Source organism: Piliocolobus tephrosceles, chromosome 3 (assembly GCF_002776525.5).
Source record: "Piliocolobus tephrosceles isolate RC106 chromosome 3, ASM277652v3, whole genome shotgun sequence".
NCBI lineage: Eukaryota > Metazoa > Chordata > Mammalia > Primates > Cercopithecidae > Piliocolobus > Piliocolobus tephrosceles.
In genome coordinates this window covers 68,300,476-68,319,003 of record NC_045436.1, presented here as the reverse complement: position 1 = coordinate 68,319,003, position 18,528 = coordinate 68,300,476, and the positions used below count along the sequence as shown (strand labels likewise).

The following is an 18,528-nucleotide window of genomic DNA, read 5'->3' as shown; positions in this document are numbered from 1 at the left end:
AATGCTTTACCTGTATTAACAAATTTAATCCTTATAAAATTGCAATGAGGCAGGGATTATCTCATACAATTCCTTGGGAATTTTCAATTGCCCAATTTCACTACTTTGGTGGTAAAATATTTTGTTAACGTTTGATAAAATATCCATCCACTTTGCTGGATATATCTACAAACATAACCACCTCAGTTAGTAACAGTACTGTATATAGAAAAGGGGGAATCTGTACAAACCTCTATTATGGCACCATCACAGAGTAGTAGCCATTTATTGGGCTCCTAATTTCAGGAATCCTCAGCCACCTCTATTCCTGCTACCATATCTTTTCATTAGATTGTGCCTCCTTACACAGGTGCTAGTCAAGCCCAAGTCTGTTATACCTCTTTGAGTACTATTCAGAAGACTATAGGCTGCCACTGCCAACTTCAGGTAAAAATCCAACAACTAGGCCAGTTGTCCAAGCTCCATCCCTTGCTACCAAGGCCCTAATTTGCCTTAAGGTGAAGATGATCCAAATTATGACAGTCTGCCTTGCCTTCTTCATTAAAGTGTAAGCTACTTGAATGCCACAACCATTGGTTTCACTGGTAGGTGGTTCTCTTATCACCCCGAAAATATTGCATGATTAAGAAGGTACTTAGCATGTGATTTATGCTAATGAAGACAAATAGGCATACATACCTCTATTTTTAAAAGTGTGTCTGTATGTAGTAGTTTAATTTTCGACAGATGATTAAAGATAAATGGAAAGTGACTGAATATGACCCAGCATCCTGCATTTTCTGAAGTATCCTAAAAATGGAAATGACAACAATTCTGATAAGTTAAGCGACAGAGAAACCTTACACTTTACCTCACAGCCTTACATCCCTGATGGTTTAAGGTCTCAGCACTTCCAACAAAAGCAATCCAAATTACTGGTCCATAGTACTAGTAGTAGAAAATGTGTTTTATATGTATCAATGAAAGGTATATAGAGAATGTTTAGTGCCCATTTAATTTAGCAATTAATTATAATCTTTGGATGCTTTCCCAAAGACTCTGTTCTGCTGAAACCTGAGTTTCTGCCATGCGAATAAGCTCAGTTGCATTTGGTAAACAGAGAATAATATAACATGGGTAGCTGGTTAGCTCATATATGAATTTTGCTGGGCAAGAGTTGATGTGCTAGAAGGAGAATTATAACCTTCAGACAAAGAAAGAGAGACTTCGGGCCAGCTGCTACCTTGGCAGTAGGAGCCCTTCAACTGTATTTTCAGAAAATAAAAAAGGAGTGCTTACATCCAAGACACTCTACCCACAGGTCTTGGCTCTTGACTCCTAATGAGTCTCACTGCCTTCTATGACCACTTTAAGGGTATCAGAGCTCCACTAGTCCTTCTCCAGTTACAGTGTAGATAGATTTCTACCCTTTCCTTTTTGTGCATTTTTCATATTCCCATAGTCATCTCCCAAGATGTCAATCATTTTTCCACTGGAACTCTGACTACAAAATTGCATAGATTTTGAGGAGTCTTCACGTTTCCCACAAGCCCTGCTATTTCTATTGTGCAATTTTGCAGAGGACAAGAAATGCCTATATTAACTCACTGATTATCAATTTCCCCCTTTAAACATGCTATACCTACCACAGTCATTTTCCACAAGCATCTTCTGCATACTTCTACAAAAAAATTGAGACGGTACAAGAGTTCGTCTACTTGGAAAATACTTTCAGGTAGTTGACATTTCATCTGGTTTACCTTAAATAAAATATGACTTGTGAAAAAGTTTTATATTTAAAGACAATTTTGCTTAATAGCTGTTAATTAGATTATCAAATTAAATTGTAAATGAAACACCCTTATAATGACCAGAATAAAATTCTATCCAATTCCATTGCCAAAGCCCCAAATTTTCATGAACATAAATATCTAAGATTTAATAGTAGAGACTGATGATATAATGATAAGCTTCTAGTTATTTTTAATTCATAGAAAAATTTTAAAGAACTTTCAATCCAAAGGAAAAAAAAAAAAAACAACGCAGTATCCCAAAGTACTCTGGGGTCCAGTTCTTCGGGTCTTAGTCTTCAGGACTTAATAATATACCACCTTATAGACATGCACTCTGCTGAGGCATTTGTGGAACATTCCCCTACCAAGAGGAAATTTTCCAACCCTCCATCTCATATGATATGATCAAAGTTATTATGACTATTATGACAGACACATGAACACCCTGGCATGTTGTGAAGACAATGAATAATAATGACACTAGACACTTCGGGCATTAGTGACTGTTAGTATTTGACTTGGATGGGCGTTATCCTGAAATAAATTACTCTCAGGTGGTCTTCTAAAAACTCATCTTGGCTATATGCACTGAAACCATGTGTCTAGAATGTTTTTATTGACTCTCGCCCAGACCTCAAATATTCCAGGCCTCCCAGTACTACCACCCAAAGCCTGGCGAGACTGTTTCACCCTGTAACTATGGCCCTCTGGATCTGATGATCTTGGCCTTGCATTATCATTATTAGCCTCAAGGTCTCCAGAGTCACAGAGAAAGTGGGTGCTTCATCTTCATGGTTCCTGGTGGCCTCCTGCTGAGGTGCGGAGCCTGACAAATATCAAATATTCTGATGTTATCTATTAGGGTCAAAGGACAAAGCGGGATCCCCTGAAGATTTCTTTTGTTGCTGCTTCAGTATTTCTTGTGATTCTCTTTGTAAGTAGCAAAAACTTGTTAGAATACACCTTCCCAGAGCTCTTCAATAAATTTCTCATTTTTTCAAAACACAAATTATTTGTCATTAACCTTTCCCTTTTGTAAAATAAAAAATTTTAAACTGTTGAAAATAGCCATTGTTTTTCAATAGTATGGCAGTTTTTTTCTTCAGCAGTATGATATATTAGGTACCCTGATCCACTGAAAACACCTAGAAATACAGGAAAAGCTATAGCAAACATGTTTAAAGGCATTACTGATTTTTTAGGTAGACGGAATAATCAGGTCAAAAATCAAATGAAAGTGGCATTTGCCTTGAGAGCATCTGCCCAACCTGGTGAACGTAAACTTCAATTTTCAATGGTTGGGGCTTTGGCGAAAGGAGGCAAAGCCCAGACTGTTCAAATTAGGGAGTCCATAGAGGTTATTCCCACAAGTCTGAGACCCAAAAGGGTTAAACCATCAGGTAAGGATGAACTAGAAATGAGTAAGCTCTTTTCTCCACTGCCATATCAATCACTCCACCTCCACCTTGACCCCAGGACCACAAGGCAAACTGTTCCAAGTTCAAATGGTGCTGAGCTGGGGAAAAATTATCCCCCATAGGATCTATAATTACAAAAGAGCTCTCCTTCAACTTTACCACCAAATTCTAAAAAGCTTCAAGCCAAAAATGTAAAGTACTACCAAACTGGTGGTATCTCCAGGAGCCTGGCAGAAGAAAATTCTCTGTGAAGAAAGCCAGTCCTCAGGTAATTCCAAAAGATAAAGTTCCAAGGAAAACGGACAGCTCTCACACATACACAAATCACAAAATACATGAGGATAAAGACACCAGGAGGAAGATTCAGCAGAAACTGACCTGCAAAGACTTCAGATACCTGAGTTATAAGGCATATATATTCAGATAAATAAAACGAAAGTGTGAAAAGAACGAAGAAATTATAAATAATGAGCAAATTATTTATAATTTAAAGAACAAATTCGAGTATCTAGAAATGAAAAACATTAATACTTGAGATAAAAACTTAAAAGGTGGTATTAATAGCAACCAAAATCACTGAAAAAAGAATTCATGAACTGGAAGACAGGGTTGAAGAAATACTATCCAGAATGGGGTACAGAGAGACAATGAGACGGAAAATATGACAGAAAGCTTAAGGGACATGCCAAATAGACTGAGAAAGTCTAACATATCAATAACTGGAATTTCAAAGAAGAGAGTCAATATTCAATTAGATTTGAAATGTGGAACAATTTCTAAAAGGAGGGAAATATCCTTAACCTACGAAGGTTATTTTCAAAAACCTAATAGAAGGCCAGGCACAGTGGCTCATGCCTGTAATCCCAGCACTTTGGGAGGCCAAGATGGGAAAATCACTTGAGGTCAGGAGTTGGAGACCAGCCTGGGCAACGTGGCGAAACCCCATCTGTACTAAAAACTAAAAAATTAGCCGAGCGGGGTGGCATGTGCCTATATTCCTGGCTACTCAGGAAGCTGAGGCACAATGATAGCTTGAACCCAGGAGGCAGAGGGTACAGTAAGCCAAAATCGTGCCACTGCACTCCAGCCTGAGCAACAGGCTCTTTTTTTTCTGTCTCAAGAAAAAAAAAGGAAAAAAAAGCCTATAGGGCTGGTGTGGTGGCTCACCCGGGTAATCCCTGCACTTCCGGAGACCAAGGCCAAAACAGGAGAATCACTTGAGGCCAGGAGCTCAAGACTAGCCTGAGCAACACAGTTAGGCCCTGTCTCTCCAAAAATGAAAAAATTAGCTGGGCATGGTGGTGCATGCCTGTAGTCCCAGCTACTCAGGAGGCTGAGGTGGGAGAATCACTTGAGCCCAGGAGTTCAAGGCTGCAGTGAGCCATGACTGCACCACCGCACTCCAGTCTGGGCACAGAGTGAGATTCCGACTCAAAACAACAACAACAATAACAACAACAACAAACCCCTATAAGTAAATGATACTACAAGCATTTCCTTTGGAAACTAAGAATAGTCCATGAAAAAAAAATTTCCTTTAAAATCACAAAGAAGTACCCACTTTTACCCCACCTCTATTTAACATCATATTAGAAGCCCTAGCTAGAGCAAGACAAAGGAAAATAATAAAACGTATATGGACTGGAAAAAGAAAACATTATAAAAAATTCAAAATTTTGGCAAATTTGAGAATTTGGCAAATTTGCTGAATATAAGAATCAATATTCAGGCCAGGTGCAGTGGCTCACACTTGTAATCCCAACACTTTGGGAGGCAGAGCTAGGCAGATCACTTTAGGCCAGGTGTTCGAGACCAGCCTGGCCAACATGGTGAAACCCCGTCTCTACTAAAAATACAAAAATTAACCAGGCATGGTGATGCGTGCCTGTAATCTCAGCTACTTGGGAGGCTGAGGGAGGAGAAGCACTTGAACCCGGGAGGTGGAGGTTGCAGTGAACAGAGATCATACCACTGAACTCCAGTCTGGCCAACAGAGGGCAACTCTGTCTCAAAAAAAAAAAAAAAAAATTAATATTCAAAAATCAATGCATTCCTATACACCAAAAACAGATAATATAATTTTAAGGCACTATAATAGTGTAACAAATGCACATGTCTTGGGATATATTTGACTAAACAGACTTTAATAGTAAAATAACAAAACTTTACTGAAAGACAGACAACTAATAAGTGGAGAGATAGATGCTATGAAGATTCACAATAGTAAAGATGTCAATATAGTGAAACACGGAAATATAAACAATTAACTATAGACTGAATGTAATTCCAATCAAATTCTCAATAAGACTGTGTGTGTGTGTGTGTGTGTCTCTGTATATAACCTGACAAGGCAATTTAGAAATATATATGGTAAATTTTTAGCAAAATTTGTATGCCAAAAATATTCAAGACGCACTTCAGAAACAAGGCTAGGGTATTTCTCTTACTAGATATGAACAATTAATGTACAGCCATACAAAAGGACCCATGGTATAGGGGACTCACGGTACAAAAGGACCCAAAACTGAAACCCACACATGGAAACTTGATTCACAACAGTTTGTATTGCCTATCAATGGAGAAAAGGCAGCATTTCCATACGTGGTGCTAGGGTAACTTTTTCATATTAAAAATAATAAAAATAAATTTACAGTACGTTTCTAACTGCATTAAACAGTAAATTGTGAAATGCAAAGCTAAAGTCAGTATTTCCTTTAGACCTGGACAAGAGTGTCCTCTGCCCTAGGACCATGGTTCTTGCAGTGGCTCTCCTCCAGCCAAGCCTCTTCCCCCAGAATAAGGGGTCTGCAGGGCCAGGGGGACCTGTCTATTTTCAGCCCACACATCCCCTTCTAGATTGGGCTACATATACCCAGGACCTAGGATTCCATGTTCGAATGGTTCCAGGTCTGCTTCTGGCACAGGCCTCTCCCCTTTCTTGGTCTCTAGAGAGTGAACTATGTCACAAATGAGACCCTCCAGCCTCAGGGTTGGCTAAGGAGGGTCTATGGTGGGAGGTGGGATAGAACTCAGACATATGGGCTGAGGTGTCCACATATGGGCATGTGACACACCTTCTGGTGTGGGACAAAACCAAGGGAAGAAAAGAAGAGCAGAGGGCTGCATTTAAGCTACCACTTCTCTTTTCTTTTCTTTTCTTTTTTTGAGATGGAGTCTTGCTGTGTCACCCAGGCTGGAGTGCAGTGGCACAATCTTGGCTCGCTACAACCTCTGCCTCCTGGATTCAAGTGACTCTCCTGCCTTAGCCTCCCAAGCAGCTGGGATTACAGGAGCGCCCACCACACCCGGCTAATTTTTGTATTTTTAGTAGAGACGGGGTTTCACTATGTTGGTCAGGCTGGTCTTGAACTCCTAACCTTGTGATCTGCCTGCCTCAGCCTCCCAAAGTGCTGGGATTACAGGCATGAGCCATCAAACCCAGCAAGCCGCCACTTTTCAATGTAGAATTTTAAGAAGACTGAGATTTCTAAATTCAAACCTGGCCTCCCCGTCATTATGAAGGTTTATTTGTCAAAGGAGGAGGGCAGTATATTTTATTAACAGTTTGTTAGACAGGTTTTTAACCTTTTAAATATTAGACATATGGTATATAGGCCTCCATTTATACTCTTCCTCTGGCCTTGGCTATCGTCCTCTTAGAAGACTATCTAGGGCAGTTTTGGAGACCTAATCTAGACCTCTGTTATTTTTATAGTCTCACTGGTAACATAGCCATGACCATTCATTTTTGTATTGCCTGTGGCTGCTTTCATGCTACTCCTGAAGAGCTGAGTAGGTGCAGTTGTGACAGAAACCACATGCCGCAAAAAGCCTAAAATATTTACGATCTGGTCCTTCCCAGAAAAAAGCTGCCGACCCCTGATTTAGGGTAATAATTTAAAACCTTTATGGGAGAAAAAAAGCTTAAAACAAGACACAAGGAGTAAAATTATATAAAGAAATGATGGACAAATTTATCTACATTAAAATTAATAATGTGTGGCCGGGCGCGGTGGCTCAAGCCTGTAATCCCAGCACTTTGGGAGGCCGAGACGGGCGGATCACGAGGTCAGGAGATCGAGACCATCCTGGCTAACACGGTGAAACCCCATCCCTACTAAAAAATACAAAAAACTAGCCGGGTGAGGTGGCGGCGCCTGTAGTCCCAGCTACATGGGAGGCTGAGGCAGGAGAATGGCGTGAACCCAGGAGGCGGAGCTTGCAGTGAGCTGAGATCTGGCCACAGCACTCCAGCCTGGGTGACAGAGCGAGACTCCGTCTCAGAAAAAAAAAAAAAAAAAAGAATGTGAGTTTGCCAAACACCATAAAAGCAAAAGACAAGCTATAACTGGGATACACCATTTGCAACACATATCATTGACAAAGAAGTAGTATCTAAAATAGAAAGAATTCTTATAAGCAGTTAAGAAAAAGTCAAATATTGGCCGGGCACAGTGGCTCATACCTGTAATACCAGGACTTTGGGAGACTGAGGTGGGTGAATCATTTGAGCTCAGGAGTTCAAGACCAGCCTGGGCTACAGGGTGAAATCCCATCTCTACAAAAAATACAAAAATTAGCAAGGCATGGTGGCGTGCACATGTAGTCCAAGCTACTCTGGAGGCTGAAGTGGGAGGATCACAGGAGCCTGGGAGACAGAGGTTGCAGTGAGCTGAGATTGAGCCACTGCATTCCAGCCTGGATGACAGAGGGAGAACCTGTCTCCAACAAATCAAAATCCTTTACGGGAGAAAAGAAGTTTAAAACAAGACACAAGGAGTAAAAAGAAATGGATTGACAAATTTATCTACAATAAAATTAAGAATGTGAGTTTGTCAAAAAACACCATAAAGCAAAAGACTAGGATACAATATTTGCAACACACACCATTGACAAAGGAGTAGTATCCAAAATAAAAGAATTCTATAATCAGTAAGAAAAAGTCAAACATCACTTAAATGAACAAAAGTCAAGGACAGGCATTTCACAGAAGAGGAAACAAATACTGCAATTATAAACATGAAAATATGCTCTAGCGCATCTGAACCAGGGAAATACAATTAAAACCATAATTTGGTATCATTTCGTATCAAAAATATTTTCAAAATGGAGCAACGGGAATTCTCATCATCTCCTGGAGAGAATTTAAATTGGTCCAACTGCTTTTGAAGAGTTTGTCACTACCAGGAAAGAGCAACACACACATATCCATAGCTTATCAATTGTAGAACTAGGTATGAAAACTAGAACCAATTCTTGACACAATAACACCAAGAGATTATGAGCAAAAATATATTATAGCAGCAATGTTTTCTCATAGAGGAACTCCCAACAAGACCAAAAAAAAAAAAAAACACAAGAATTGCAAACAGCATATATATTTGTCAATATTGGAATGGATAAGCAAAGTATGGTATATTCATACAATGAACTATACTGCAGAGTGAAAATGAATGAAATACAGCCATAAGCATTAATCTGGATGAATCTATAAAACAACACTGAGTGTAAGAAACATGTATTCCATTGACATAAATTTTGAAAATAGCAAAATTAAACATCATAGTGTCTATAAATACATACATATAGTTCTAAAACAGTAAGAGCAAGGGAATGATTATCCCAAAATCCAGGATCATGACTATCTCTGTGAGATGGAGAGGCTGCAATCCATGAGGGATACACAGGTATTTCTAAAGTACACAGGTATTTCTAAAGTACTGGAAATGTTGTATTTTTTTTAACATGGGTGGTAAGGACACTAATGTTTATTTTATTATTTTTCTTTGAATTCTAAATAGGTATTATATATATATATATTTCTTTATATGTATGATGTAATTTACAAAAACCAACATTTAAAAAAATAACAATATAAACTTCATATGTCTCACAGGAGTCTGCTTAAGATTCAAGCCAGCTGAAAGCAAGGCAATTTTTACTGCTAGATAAAAACACAGAGGTTTCTAAAGGAACTCTTACCCTGTGCAGCTTCTTCAACATTTCTAGGAGAGCTTGAACATTACCATTCTCCTCAGCACTTTCATCCCAGTAATCCAACTGGCATATGACAGCTGTTTTAAACATCTGGACCAGTTTGCTGAAAGTGGATTCTTGCAGAGTTGCCCAATACTCTTCTGAGGAATACAAGAAAAGCAAATTGTTTTAAAAATGAGTTTTATTGTGTTTTTTTTGTTTGTTTGTTTGAGACGGAGTCTCGCCCTGTTGCCCAGGCTGGAGTGCAGTGGCACAATCTCAGCTCACTACAACCTCTGCCTCCCAGGTTCAAGCAATTCTTCTGCCTCACCCTCCTGAGTGGCTGGAATTACAGGCACCTACCACCATGCCTGGATAATTTTTGTATTTTTATAGAGACAAGGTTTCACCATGTTGGCCAGGCTGGTCTTGAACTCCTGACCTCAGGTGATCCGCCCACCTCTGCCTCCCAAAGTGCTGGGATTATAGGCGTGAGCCACCTCACCAGCTTATTGTGTATATTTGAGGCCTACAAAATGTAATGGGATACATATAAATAGTAAAATTGTTACTATAGTAAAGCAAGTTAACATTTTTTTGCAGGCTAGGCATGGTGGCTCACACCTGCAATCCCAGCACTTTGGGAGGCTGAGGCAGGTGGATTGTCTGAGCTCAGCAGTTCGAGGCCAGCCTGGGCAACATAGAGAAACTCGGTCTCTACCAAAAATACCAAAAATTAGCTGGGCATGGTGGCACGTATCTGTGCCACCTCGGGAGGCTACTCGGGAGCTACTCGGGAGGCTGAGGTGGGAGAATCACTTCAGACTGGGAGGTAGAGGCTGCAGTGAGCTGAGATTGTGCCAATGCACTCCAACCTGGGTGACAGAGTAAGACCCCACCTCAAAAAAAAATTTTTCTTTTTATAACAAGAACAGCTAACATCTATTTATTTAACAACAATAAAATCCCTAATACAATGTTATTAACTATAGTCCTCCTGTTGTATTGTCTAATAGATCTCTAAACTTGATCCTACACATCTGCTTCTTTGTGGCCTTTGAACTACATCTCCACATTTCCTTTCCACCCCTATCCACTAGTAACCACTATTTTATTATCTATCTCTGCATATTTGACCTTTACAAGGAAGGTAAATATAATTATCATGTAATTTACTTAGATTCTTGAAGGAAAAAAGTAGCCAATATTTTCTGAAACACGTAACAAAATATTTTAGTATATATCATAATTACAAAAGCACACATGTAACAAACTTTTCACTGAATAAATACAATTACTATTACAAGTTTAGAATTTAACTTTCTGGTTGCTTGAGCCCAGGAATTCAAGATTACAGTGAGCTACAATTGTACCACTGTACTCCAGCAAGGTGACAGAGTGAGCCCCCGTCTCTACTAAAACATACTACTAATAATTTAACATCCTGGAAAAGTTCCTTTACAGTTAATAGAACTACAAACCTGATGTAATTAATTTGTGAAAATATATGAGCAAAATTAATCACATTTTTGCTGAGATGAAACAGTATAATGTGTTAAAAATTAAAAATTGTTCGTGATTGCATAATTTTCTTTTTGTGCTCTCAGTCTGAGATTTTTAACTCTTAGAAAACGTATTTCAGCATTTTAAAAAACAAAAACCATTTTAAAGTAGCTTTTCATCACTTATCATGTTACCCAGTTTTAATAAAACATAAAGAATGGACTTCCTTGAGCTGAATATGCTATGTATGTCAAAAATCCCATTAAATCTATTCATGCCCCTAGAACTTACTTGCAGTGTACTGGAAATACAGGGATTGGATGAAACAATCAGACTGTCTGGATGTGGGACAGTCTACAAGACATCTGACCAGGATTTCATCCTTCCTTCCTCCTTCATTCCTTCCTCCTTCATTCCTTCCTTCACTCCCTCCTCCTTCCCTTCCCCTCCCCCACCCCTTCCCTTCCCCTTCTCCTTCCCTCACCTTCCCCTTTCTTCCCCTTCCCTTCCCCTCCCCTCCCCCTCCCCTCCCCTCCTCTCCCATCCCCTCCACTCCGCTTCCCTTTCCTTCCTTCCTTCCTTTTTCTTTTCCTTTCTTTTGATTGATTGTATTTTTAGTAGAGATGGGGTTTCACCATGTTGGCCAGGCTGGCCTCCAACTCCTGGCCTCAAATGAGATTTAAAAAGAAAAAAAAAAGCTGTAAATACTTTTTTTGGGAAAAGAAGAGAAGTGACCTAGATATTGAATATGACCTAGATATTGGATAATATTATAAAATTTTGACTAATTTTCTTAGATATGATAACGATGCCAGGGTAATATAGAATTCCATGTTCTTTTTTTTTTGGGACAAAGTCTCACTCTGTCGCCCAGGCTGGAGTGCAATGGGGCAATCTCAGCTCAATGCAACCTCTGCCTCTCAGGTCAAGCAATTCTCCTGCCTCAGCCTCCCGAGTAGCTGGGATTACAGGCATGCACCACCAAGCCTGGCTTATTTTTGTATTTTTAGTAGAGCTGCGGTTTTGCCATGTTGGCCAGGCTAGTCTTGAACTTCTGACCTCAGGTGATCTGCCTGCCTCAGCCTCCCAAAGTGCTGAGATCACAGGCATGAGTCACCATTCCCAGCCAGATTCCATGTTCTTAGATGAATGGTGAAATATTATGAGTGAAATCTCATGTCTTCAACTTATTTTCAAATAGTTCAGTAAAAATAAAATGTAATCTTTACATAAACAGAAAGCACACATGGCAACATATTTATTTATTTATTTATTTTTGAGACGGAGTCTCGCTCTGTCGCCCAGGCTGGAGTGCAGTGGCCAGATCTCAGCTCACTGCAAGCTCCGCCTCCCGGGTTTACGCCATTCTCCTGCCTCAGCCTCCCGAGTAGCTGGGACTACAGGTGCCCGCCACCTCGCCCGGCTAGTTTTTTTTGTATTTTTTAGTAGAGACGGGGTTTCACCGTGTTAGCCAGGATGGTCTCAATTTCCTGACCTCGTGATCCGCCCGTCTCGGCCTCCCAAAGTGCTAGGATTATAGGCTTGAGCCACTGCGCCCGGCGACAACATATTTATTATTGCTGACTCTACAGTAGAGGGTACATGGGTATTCAGTATATATCATAATTACAAAAGCACACTTGTAATAAACTTTTCAGTGAATAAATACAATTACTATTACAAGTTTAGAATTTAACATCCTGGTCGCTTGAGCCCAGGGGTTTAAGATTACAGGGAGCTATGATTGCACCACTGCTCTCCAGCAAGGTGTACTACTTATTGCCTGTGGTATACTATACTATTCTTTCAACTTCTCTGTTTGTGAAATTTTTCACAGTGAAAAGTTGGAAACTAAGGAAATCATAACAAAACCATGTGTGTATCCAAGGAAACTAAGAACTAGAATAATCTATTTTAGATGACTGTGGTATTGTTACAGTATCTTTAGAGTATGCTAACAATACGAACAAAAAAAAGAATACATTTATAATTATCTAAGTTTTGCCATAACTTTACTAGACATGTCTTTCCACTGAGAAAACAGGTAAAGTATCTTCAAATGATCAATCTTACCCAGAACCAGTGAAGACGGGTCACTCATTTTACAAACAACCTTTGCAAATGGAACCACAAGGCTCTCCCAGTTGTTAGAAAGATGCATCACAGGACATTCTGGGAGAAGGAAGAAAACTTCCAAAGCTTCTTGGTGTGGAGAATGAAATGGAAGTCTTTTGAGCAGATTATCTTTGAGGCAGGTGGTTATCTGTGGTCAGAAAGGAACAGGGAAAAGGCATTCAAAACTCAGTGGAAGCAGGGTGGAACTGATGGTAATAAAACAAGGTGAAGAGGCTGGAATGTCATTCTACTACTAAACGAGAATAATCATTTAGTTTTTCTAAAACCCCTGTTTACATCCTTTCTCACCTAGCCTCCAAAATATTGGAGGTATTTGGAATATACAATAAGTATTCTCTCCATTCAATTATTGGGGTGCATGAAGAAGATCAAGCACACCTGTAATCCCAGCACTCTGGGAGGCCAAGGAGGGTGGATCACAAGGTCAGGAGATCGAGACCATCCTGGTCAACATGGTGAAACCCTGTCTACTTAAAATACGAAATTTAGCTGGGCATGATGGCGCATGCCTGTAGTACCAGCTACTTGCGAGGCTGAGGCAGGAGAATCGCTTGAACCTGGGAGGTGGAGGTTGCAGTGAGCCGAGATTGTTTCACTGCACTCCAGGCACAGAGCAAGACTCCATCTCAAAAAAAAAAAAAGAAAGAAAGAAAAAGAAAAAAATCACATGTGCAAAAATTACACTGAATGAACAATGGTTTCAGAACTAATAAACAGCCTTCTCAATCATAAGTACCATATTCTACCCTCCGGTTTACACTATCACACCTTGGGTTTCTTTTTTTCAAGAGTAAAAATGCATCAGAACCCCAAAAAGCAGAAAAACAAAACAAAGCAAAAAAAAAAAAAAAAAAAAAGACAAAATCCAACAATTTCAGGAACAAAATTTAACATGATTCTCATTATCTTCCATAAGAGCAACTGTCTCTACCACAGACTCTAACTTCTAGCCCCTCCAATTTCCTTATAGCTTCCCAAATTCAGAATGCAACTGTTTAGGAAAAAATGGAATGGAATTCTGAATTTTTGTTATGTGTGCTTAGATCATAGTAATGATTTGTTTAAAATCCCAATAGGAAGATAAGCTAGTATTTATGGAATACTTACTACTTGTCAATTATTGTGCTAAGTGATATACATATATTAATTAGGTCATTTAACCCTTATAGTTTCTCCCTAACATAGATGATATTAATCCCATTTTACTGATGAGAAATCTGTGATTCAGAGACATTAAGTAACTTGCTCAAGGTCACACAGCTAAGTGGGAATTTCTCTGGATCTTTCTGACTCCAAAGCCCAAATTCTTAATCGTTATATTATGAGACAGTGGCTAAATGATATCTGTAAATGTACAAATTGTTGTAATTACCTATTTTTATATTAAAACATTATATTGGACTCCCACAATGAGATTCAGTCTTTGGAGTTAGTATACCTGACAACTCTATTTCAACAGCTTATTAGTACACACACATTCTACCTCCTTGCTCATCATCAGACACAACCTCAAGCCTCCTCACCTACTCCAAATCCTTAGAATGACTATGATACCCTCAAGCCAGTCCTATCGTCTGACACACTGTGCTCTGGCGTATGCTTTTCTAGCTGCCTCAAATGCCCTTCCACATGAGCACCTGGTAAGATCTTAATTCCTCTGGGCAACTTTTTGAGTAAATAGAGCTAACTATTCACTGCCCTAATAATGACTCAATTCATCCAAAAGTATTGCACACAGGCTACATTCTAAGCTAGGCACTAGCGAAGATAGTGAAGTGTAAAACACACCAGGTATTTGCACTAATGTATGCATGTATGTATCTGTCTCCCTTACTACACCATGAGCTTCTAAAGGACAGGGAGTATATCTCTTTCATTCTTCATCAAGAGTCATCATTACAGTGCCCAGCACATAGTAAGTATTCAAATGTTTGCTGAATAAATGAACACATGCCAAAGGTCTATGAGTCCATATCACAGAACCTCAAGATAGAAAGAAACATTTACAGGTCTTCTAATCCAATCATCTTATTCTGAACCAATGGAGGTCAAGGGTGCCCCATGATTATTTCATTTACATACCATATGTTCTTTCTGTGGCACAATCAAGGTATAATTAGTAAACAGGCGGAGCCCTTAATGATGAACTGATCCAATCCCTTTCCTTCAGAGATGCACAAAAGGGCTTCTATTTTTGGTAATCTTTCCATGGTTGGATTTAGTAGCAATGACTCAGAATCTTACAGAAAGTTAAACTGGCCCCCACAGGAGGATTTTAAAAAACAAAAGAAAATGAGCACTAACAAATGTTGATGAAATAGTCCACAGAGTTTCTGGGTTGTTGATACAGGCAGCACTAAGTGTTGCAGAGTCCCAATAAAGGTACATAATTAGGGAACTATTTCACCTCAGACCCCCAGTGGGGCTGTGGTTCTGCCAAAGACAACTGAACTTTCCATTTTCCCTTGAAAGAAAGGAGCGCATGAGAAAACCTGCAGCTGAAATAGAGAATGCTAGTTGTGGCAGACAGAGCAACTGCCGGAGCTGAAAGGAGGAAGGGTGAGAGAGCAAAGACTGAGAGGGAAAGAGAAGAGGGATATAAACACAGAGAGAGACTAAAAAATGGGGGGGAGGTTAGAGGAAGGAAGGGAGGAGGGAAGGAGAGAGAAAAAAAGAAGGAACTACACTGAGATCCAGAGAGGAAAAAAATGCAGAAAAGAACAGAAAGTAGTATCCCTATATTAACCAGTACAAAAAAACAGGGAAATAATAAAGACTACATTAAGAAAAACTAAATTAATAAAGGAAGCATGCAGTGAGCCAAGATTGCGCCACTGCACTCCAGCGTGGGCGACAGAGCAAGACTCCGTCTCCAAAAAAATAAAAATAAAAATAAAGGAAGCACGTTTGGAGCACCTGCAAGAAAAAAAACCTAAGGATAGTACTAACAGTGCTGGAACAGGAAGCAATCATCCCATAAAGAACAAGAACATTCTAGAATCTACAGAAAAGTGGAATGGAAAAAAAAAAAAAAAAAGAATCCAGGCAGTCCCTGGTGAGGATATTCATATCAGAAAAAATGTTCTCATTTCTAGATTTACACTTAAAAGGATTGCATATAAAATGTTCTTATTCTAGTGTGCCAATCTCATCAAATCCTTAATCATCTTCCTAAAGCCCTGAGTTGAAAAACTTCCCTCTAGGAATGTGTATGCATATATGTGCATGTGTGTTTGTGTACAGACACATTATTTAGAATATTTGTAACCTGTGTGACTACTATGCCAAGTATTTCACCCTAAAAGGGCAAACTCCTAATTGTTATCTGAGTTTAACTTAATCTGAATATGCTACAAGGTCTCGGAGAATCCCTTCACACAAAACATTTCTTCTGAAATTTTGAGTTCTTGTAAGAAATATTCTGGTCTATTTTCTTTCTCCACATAACAATCTGAAGATACCATGTTAGTAATCCAGTCCTTTTGGGTTAACTCCTTGAAGATGTTTCTTGCTTTATTTAAGTCCAAATAAAGAGGCACCATTTCTGTAGTTCTTCTGAAGAAGAAAGATAAATTATCTTGTTAGATTATCTCCCTAGATGCAGTTTCTTCTAGAGCTTGCCCCATTTCAACAAAATTACATTTTTTCTCGTGTATAACTAAAATAAATTGTCCAAATACAAATGCAATGTAGTAAACAACATGATTTTTTCTAAAATACCAAAAAACATCAAGGCTGCTTTAACTACATATACCATAAGACTTTAACTCAGATGCTGTCTTATCTGTAACAGATTAAAAAAATAAATATTTCCCAGTTTAAAAAAAATAGCCACAGAGGGAGGCTGAGACAGGAGAATCGCTTGAGCTTGAAAGGTCAAGGCTGCAGTGAGTTGTGAACATGCCACTGTACTCCAGCCTGGGTGACCCAGCGAGACTCTGCCTCAGAAAAAGAAAGAAAGGAAGGGAGGGAGGGACGAAGGGTGGGCCATAGAAAAAAGATAAATGTTTTTCGAAGGAACAAAGGAAGGACCGACCACAGGAAGAAAGGACCAACCACAGGAAGGAAGGACCGACCGAAGGAAGGAAGGAAGGAAGGAAAGAAGGAAGGAAGGAAGGAAGGAAGGAAGGAAGGAAGGAAGGAAGGAAGGAAGGAAGGAAGGAAGGATAGAAGGAAGGAGCTCCACAGAAAAAAGATAAAGGTTTTTCCCATTTCTAAAAAATACATCCATTTCTTCCAGTTAAATGGACTGAAAAGTGGGAACCAAAAGAGGGGGCTTCTGACCAATAATTTCTTAGTACTTCAATATAAAGTCATTAATGAAACGCTTAAGTATCTTCTCATGGAAGACCTTCTAATGGAAGGTCATGCAGCCATTAAAATTATGTTACCGGCTGGGTGTGGTAGCTCACACCTATTAAACACTGGGAGGCTGAGGTGGGAGCACTGCTTGAGGCCAGGAGTTCAAGACCAGCCTGGGCAACATAGCAAAGCTGCTGTCTTTACAAAAGTTAAAAAATTAGCAGGAGATGGTGGCACATGCCTGTAGTCCCAGCTACGTGGAAGGCTAAGGTGGGAGTATTGCTTGAGCCCAAGAGTTTGATGATGCTTGAGCCCAAGAACCATGATGCTGTAACTCCAGGAGACCTTGTCTCAAAAAAAAAAAAAAAAATAACATATATATATAGATATATACACAAAAAGAGATAGAACAAAATGTAAAATGGGCAAACATTAAGTAGAAAACAATGTATAAACAATGTGATCCAGCTGGGCATGGTGGCTTACGCCTGAAATCCCAGCACTTGGGGAGGCCAAGGCTGGTAAATCGCCTGAGTTCAGGAGTTCGAGACCAGCCTGGCCAACATGGTAAAACTCTGGCTCTACAAAAAAAATACGAAACTCAGCTGTGTGTGGTGCCACGTGTCTGAAGCCCCAGCTACTCAGGCTGAGGTGGGAGGATTGCTACAGCCTAGGAGGCAGAGATTACAATGAGCCAAGATCACACAACTGCATTCCAGCATGGGCAACGACAGGGTAAGACCCTGTCTCAAAAAAACAAAAACAAAAAACCAGTATGATCTCATTTTTTGTAAAATAATACATTTGCATGAAAAAATATATACATAAGTGCTAGCTATTACTCTTAAGTGATGGATTATGGAAGATTTTCACTTTCTTTTTATTGTATGTATTTTTGACATTTTCTACAGCAAGCATGTATTTACTTTTGTTAAAAAACAATTTTTAAAAAGGGATGAACACACAGCTAATTATTTTACCCTCCAATCATTTTTTATCCTCTTTCATGGTACTCTTAATACAATTTAATACAATTAATTTATTACATATATTACCTTTTCCTTAAAAAACTTCCAGTTAGACAAGCAGGAGATGAAAATATCTCTTGGATTTCCCTGTATTAGTAATAAGATACTGATTAAACCAAATCACATGGTATACATACATACAGCCTCTTTATAGCATGAAACATGATAAATACAACATCTTATAACAATCCTTCTAACCTCTCCATTTGTCTCCTATCTGTACGCATATTATCTTGGCTTCCAAAAGTCCATTCTGTTTGGTAAATCTCAAAATTTCAGTGGCAAACATGGGAAATAAAAAAGTTTATACATACTAAGAGAATCCTCAAATAAAGAGGAAAGGCTTGATTTATGGTCAGAACTTTCTTGAACAAACAAAATATTCCCACACCA

The 18,528-nt window shown here is 39.2% G+C and overlaps 1 protein-coding gene across 2 annotated transcripts in view; it reads right to left on the bottom strand.

Moving 5' to 3' along the window:
- The window catches only part of HERC5 (HECT and RLD domain containing E3 ubiquitin protein ligase 5), a 50,676-nt gene that overhangs the window by 18,846 nt on the left and 13,302 nt on the right, over positions 1-18,528 (bottom strand). For both annotated transcript variants that reach the window (XR_002727109.3, XM_023195421.2), the window contains exons 10-15: positions 18,163-18,222; positions 16,267-16,360; positions 12,743-12,932; positions 9,173-9,327; positions 1,626-1,739; positions 679-789 (exon numbers count right to left, since the gene is read on the bottom strand). Coding sequence is in view for 1 of the 2 variants with exons in the window: in XM_023195421.2 (XP_023051189.2) it covers positions 679-789; positions 1,626-1,739; positions 9,173-9,327; positions 12,743-12,932; positions 16,267-16,360; positions 18,163-18,222 (724 nt within the window). In the remaining variant the exon portion in view is untranslated. The remainder of the gene's footprint in view (positions 1-678; positions 790-1,625; positions 1,740-9,172; positions 9,328-12,742; positions 12,933-16,266; positions 16,361-18,162; positions 18,223-18,528) is intronic.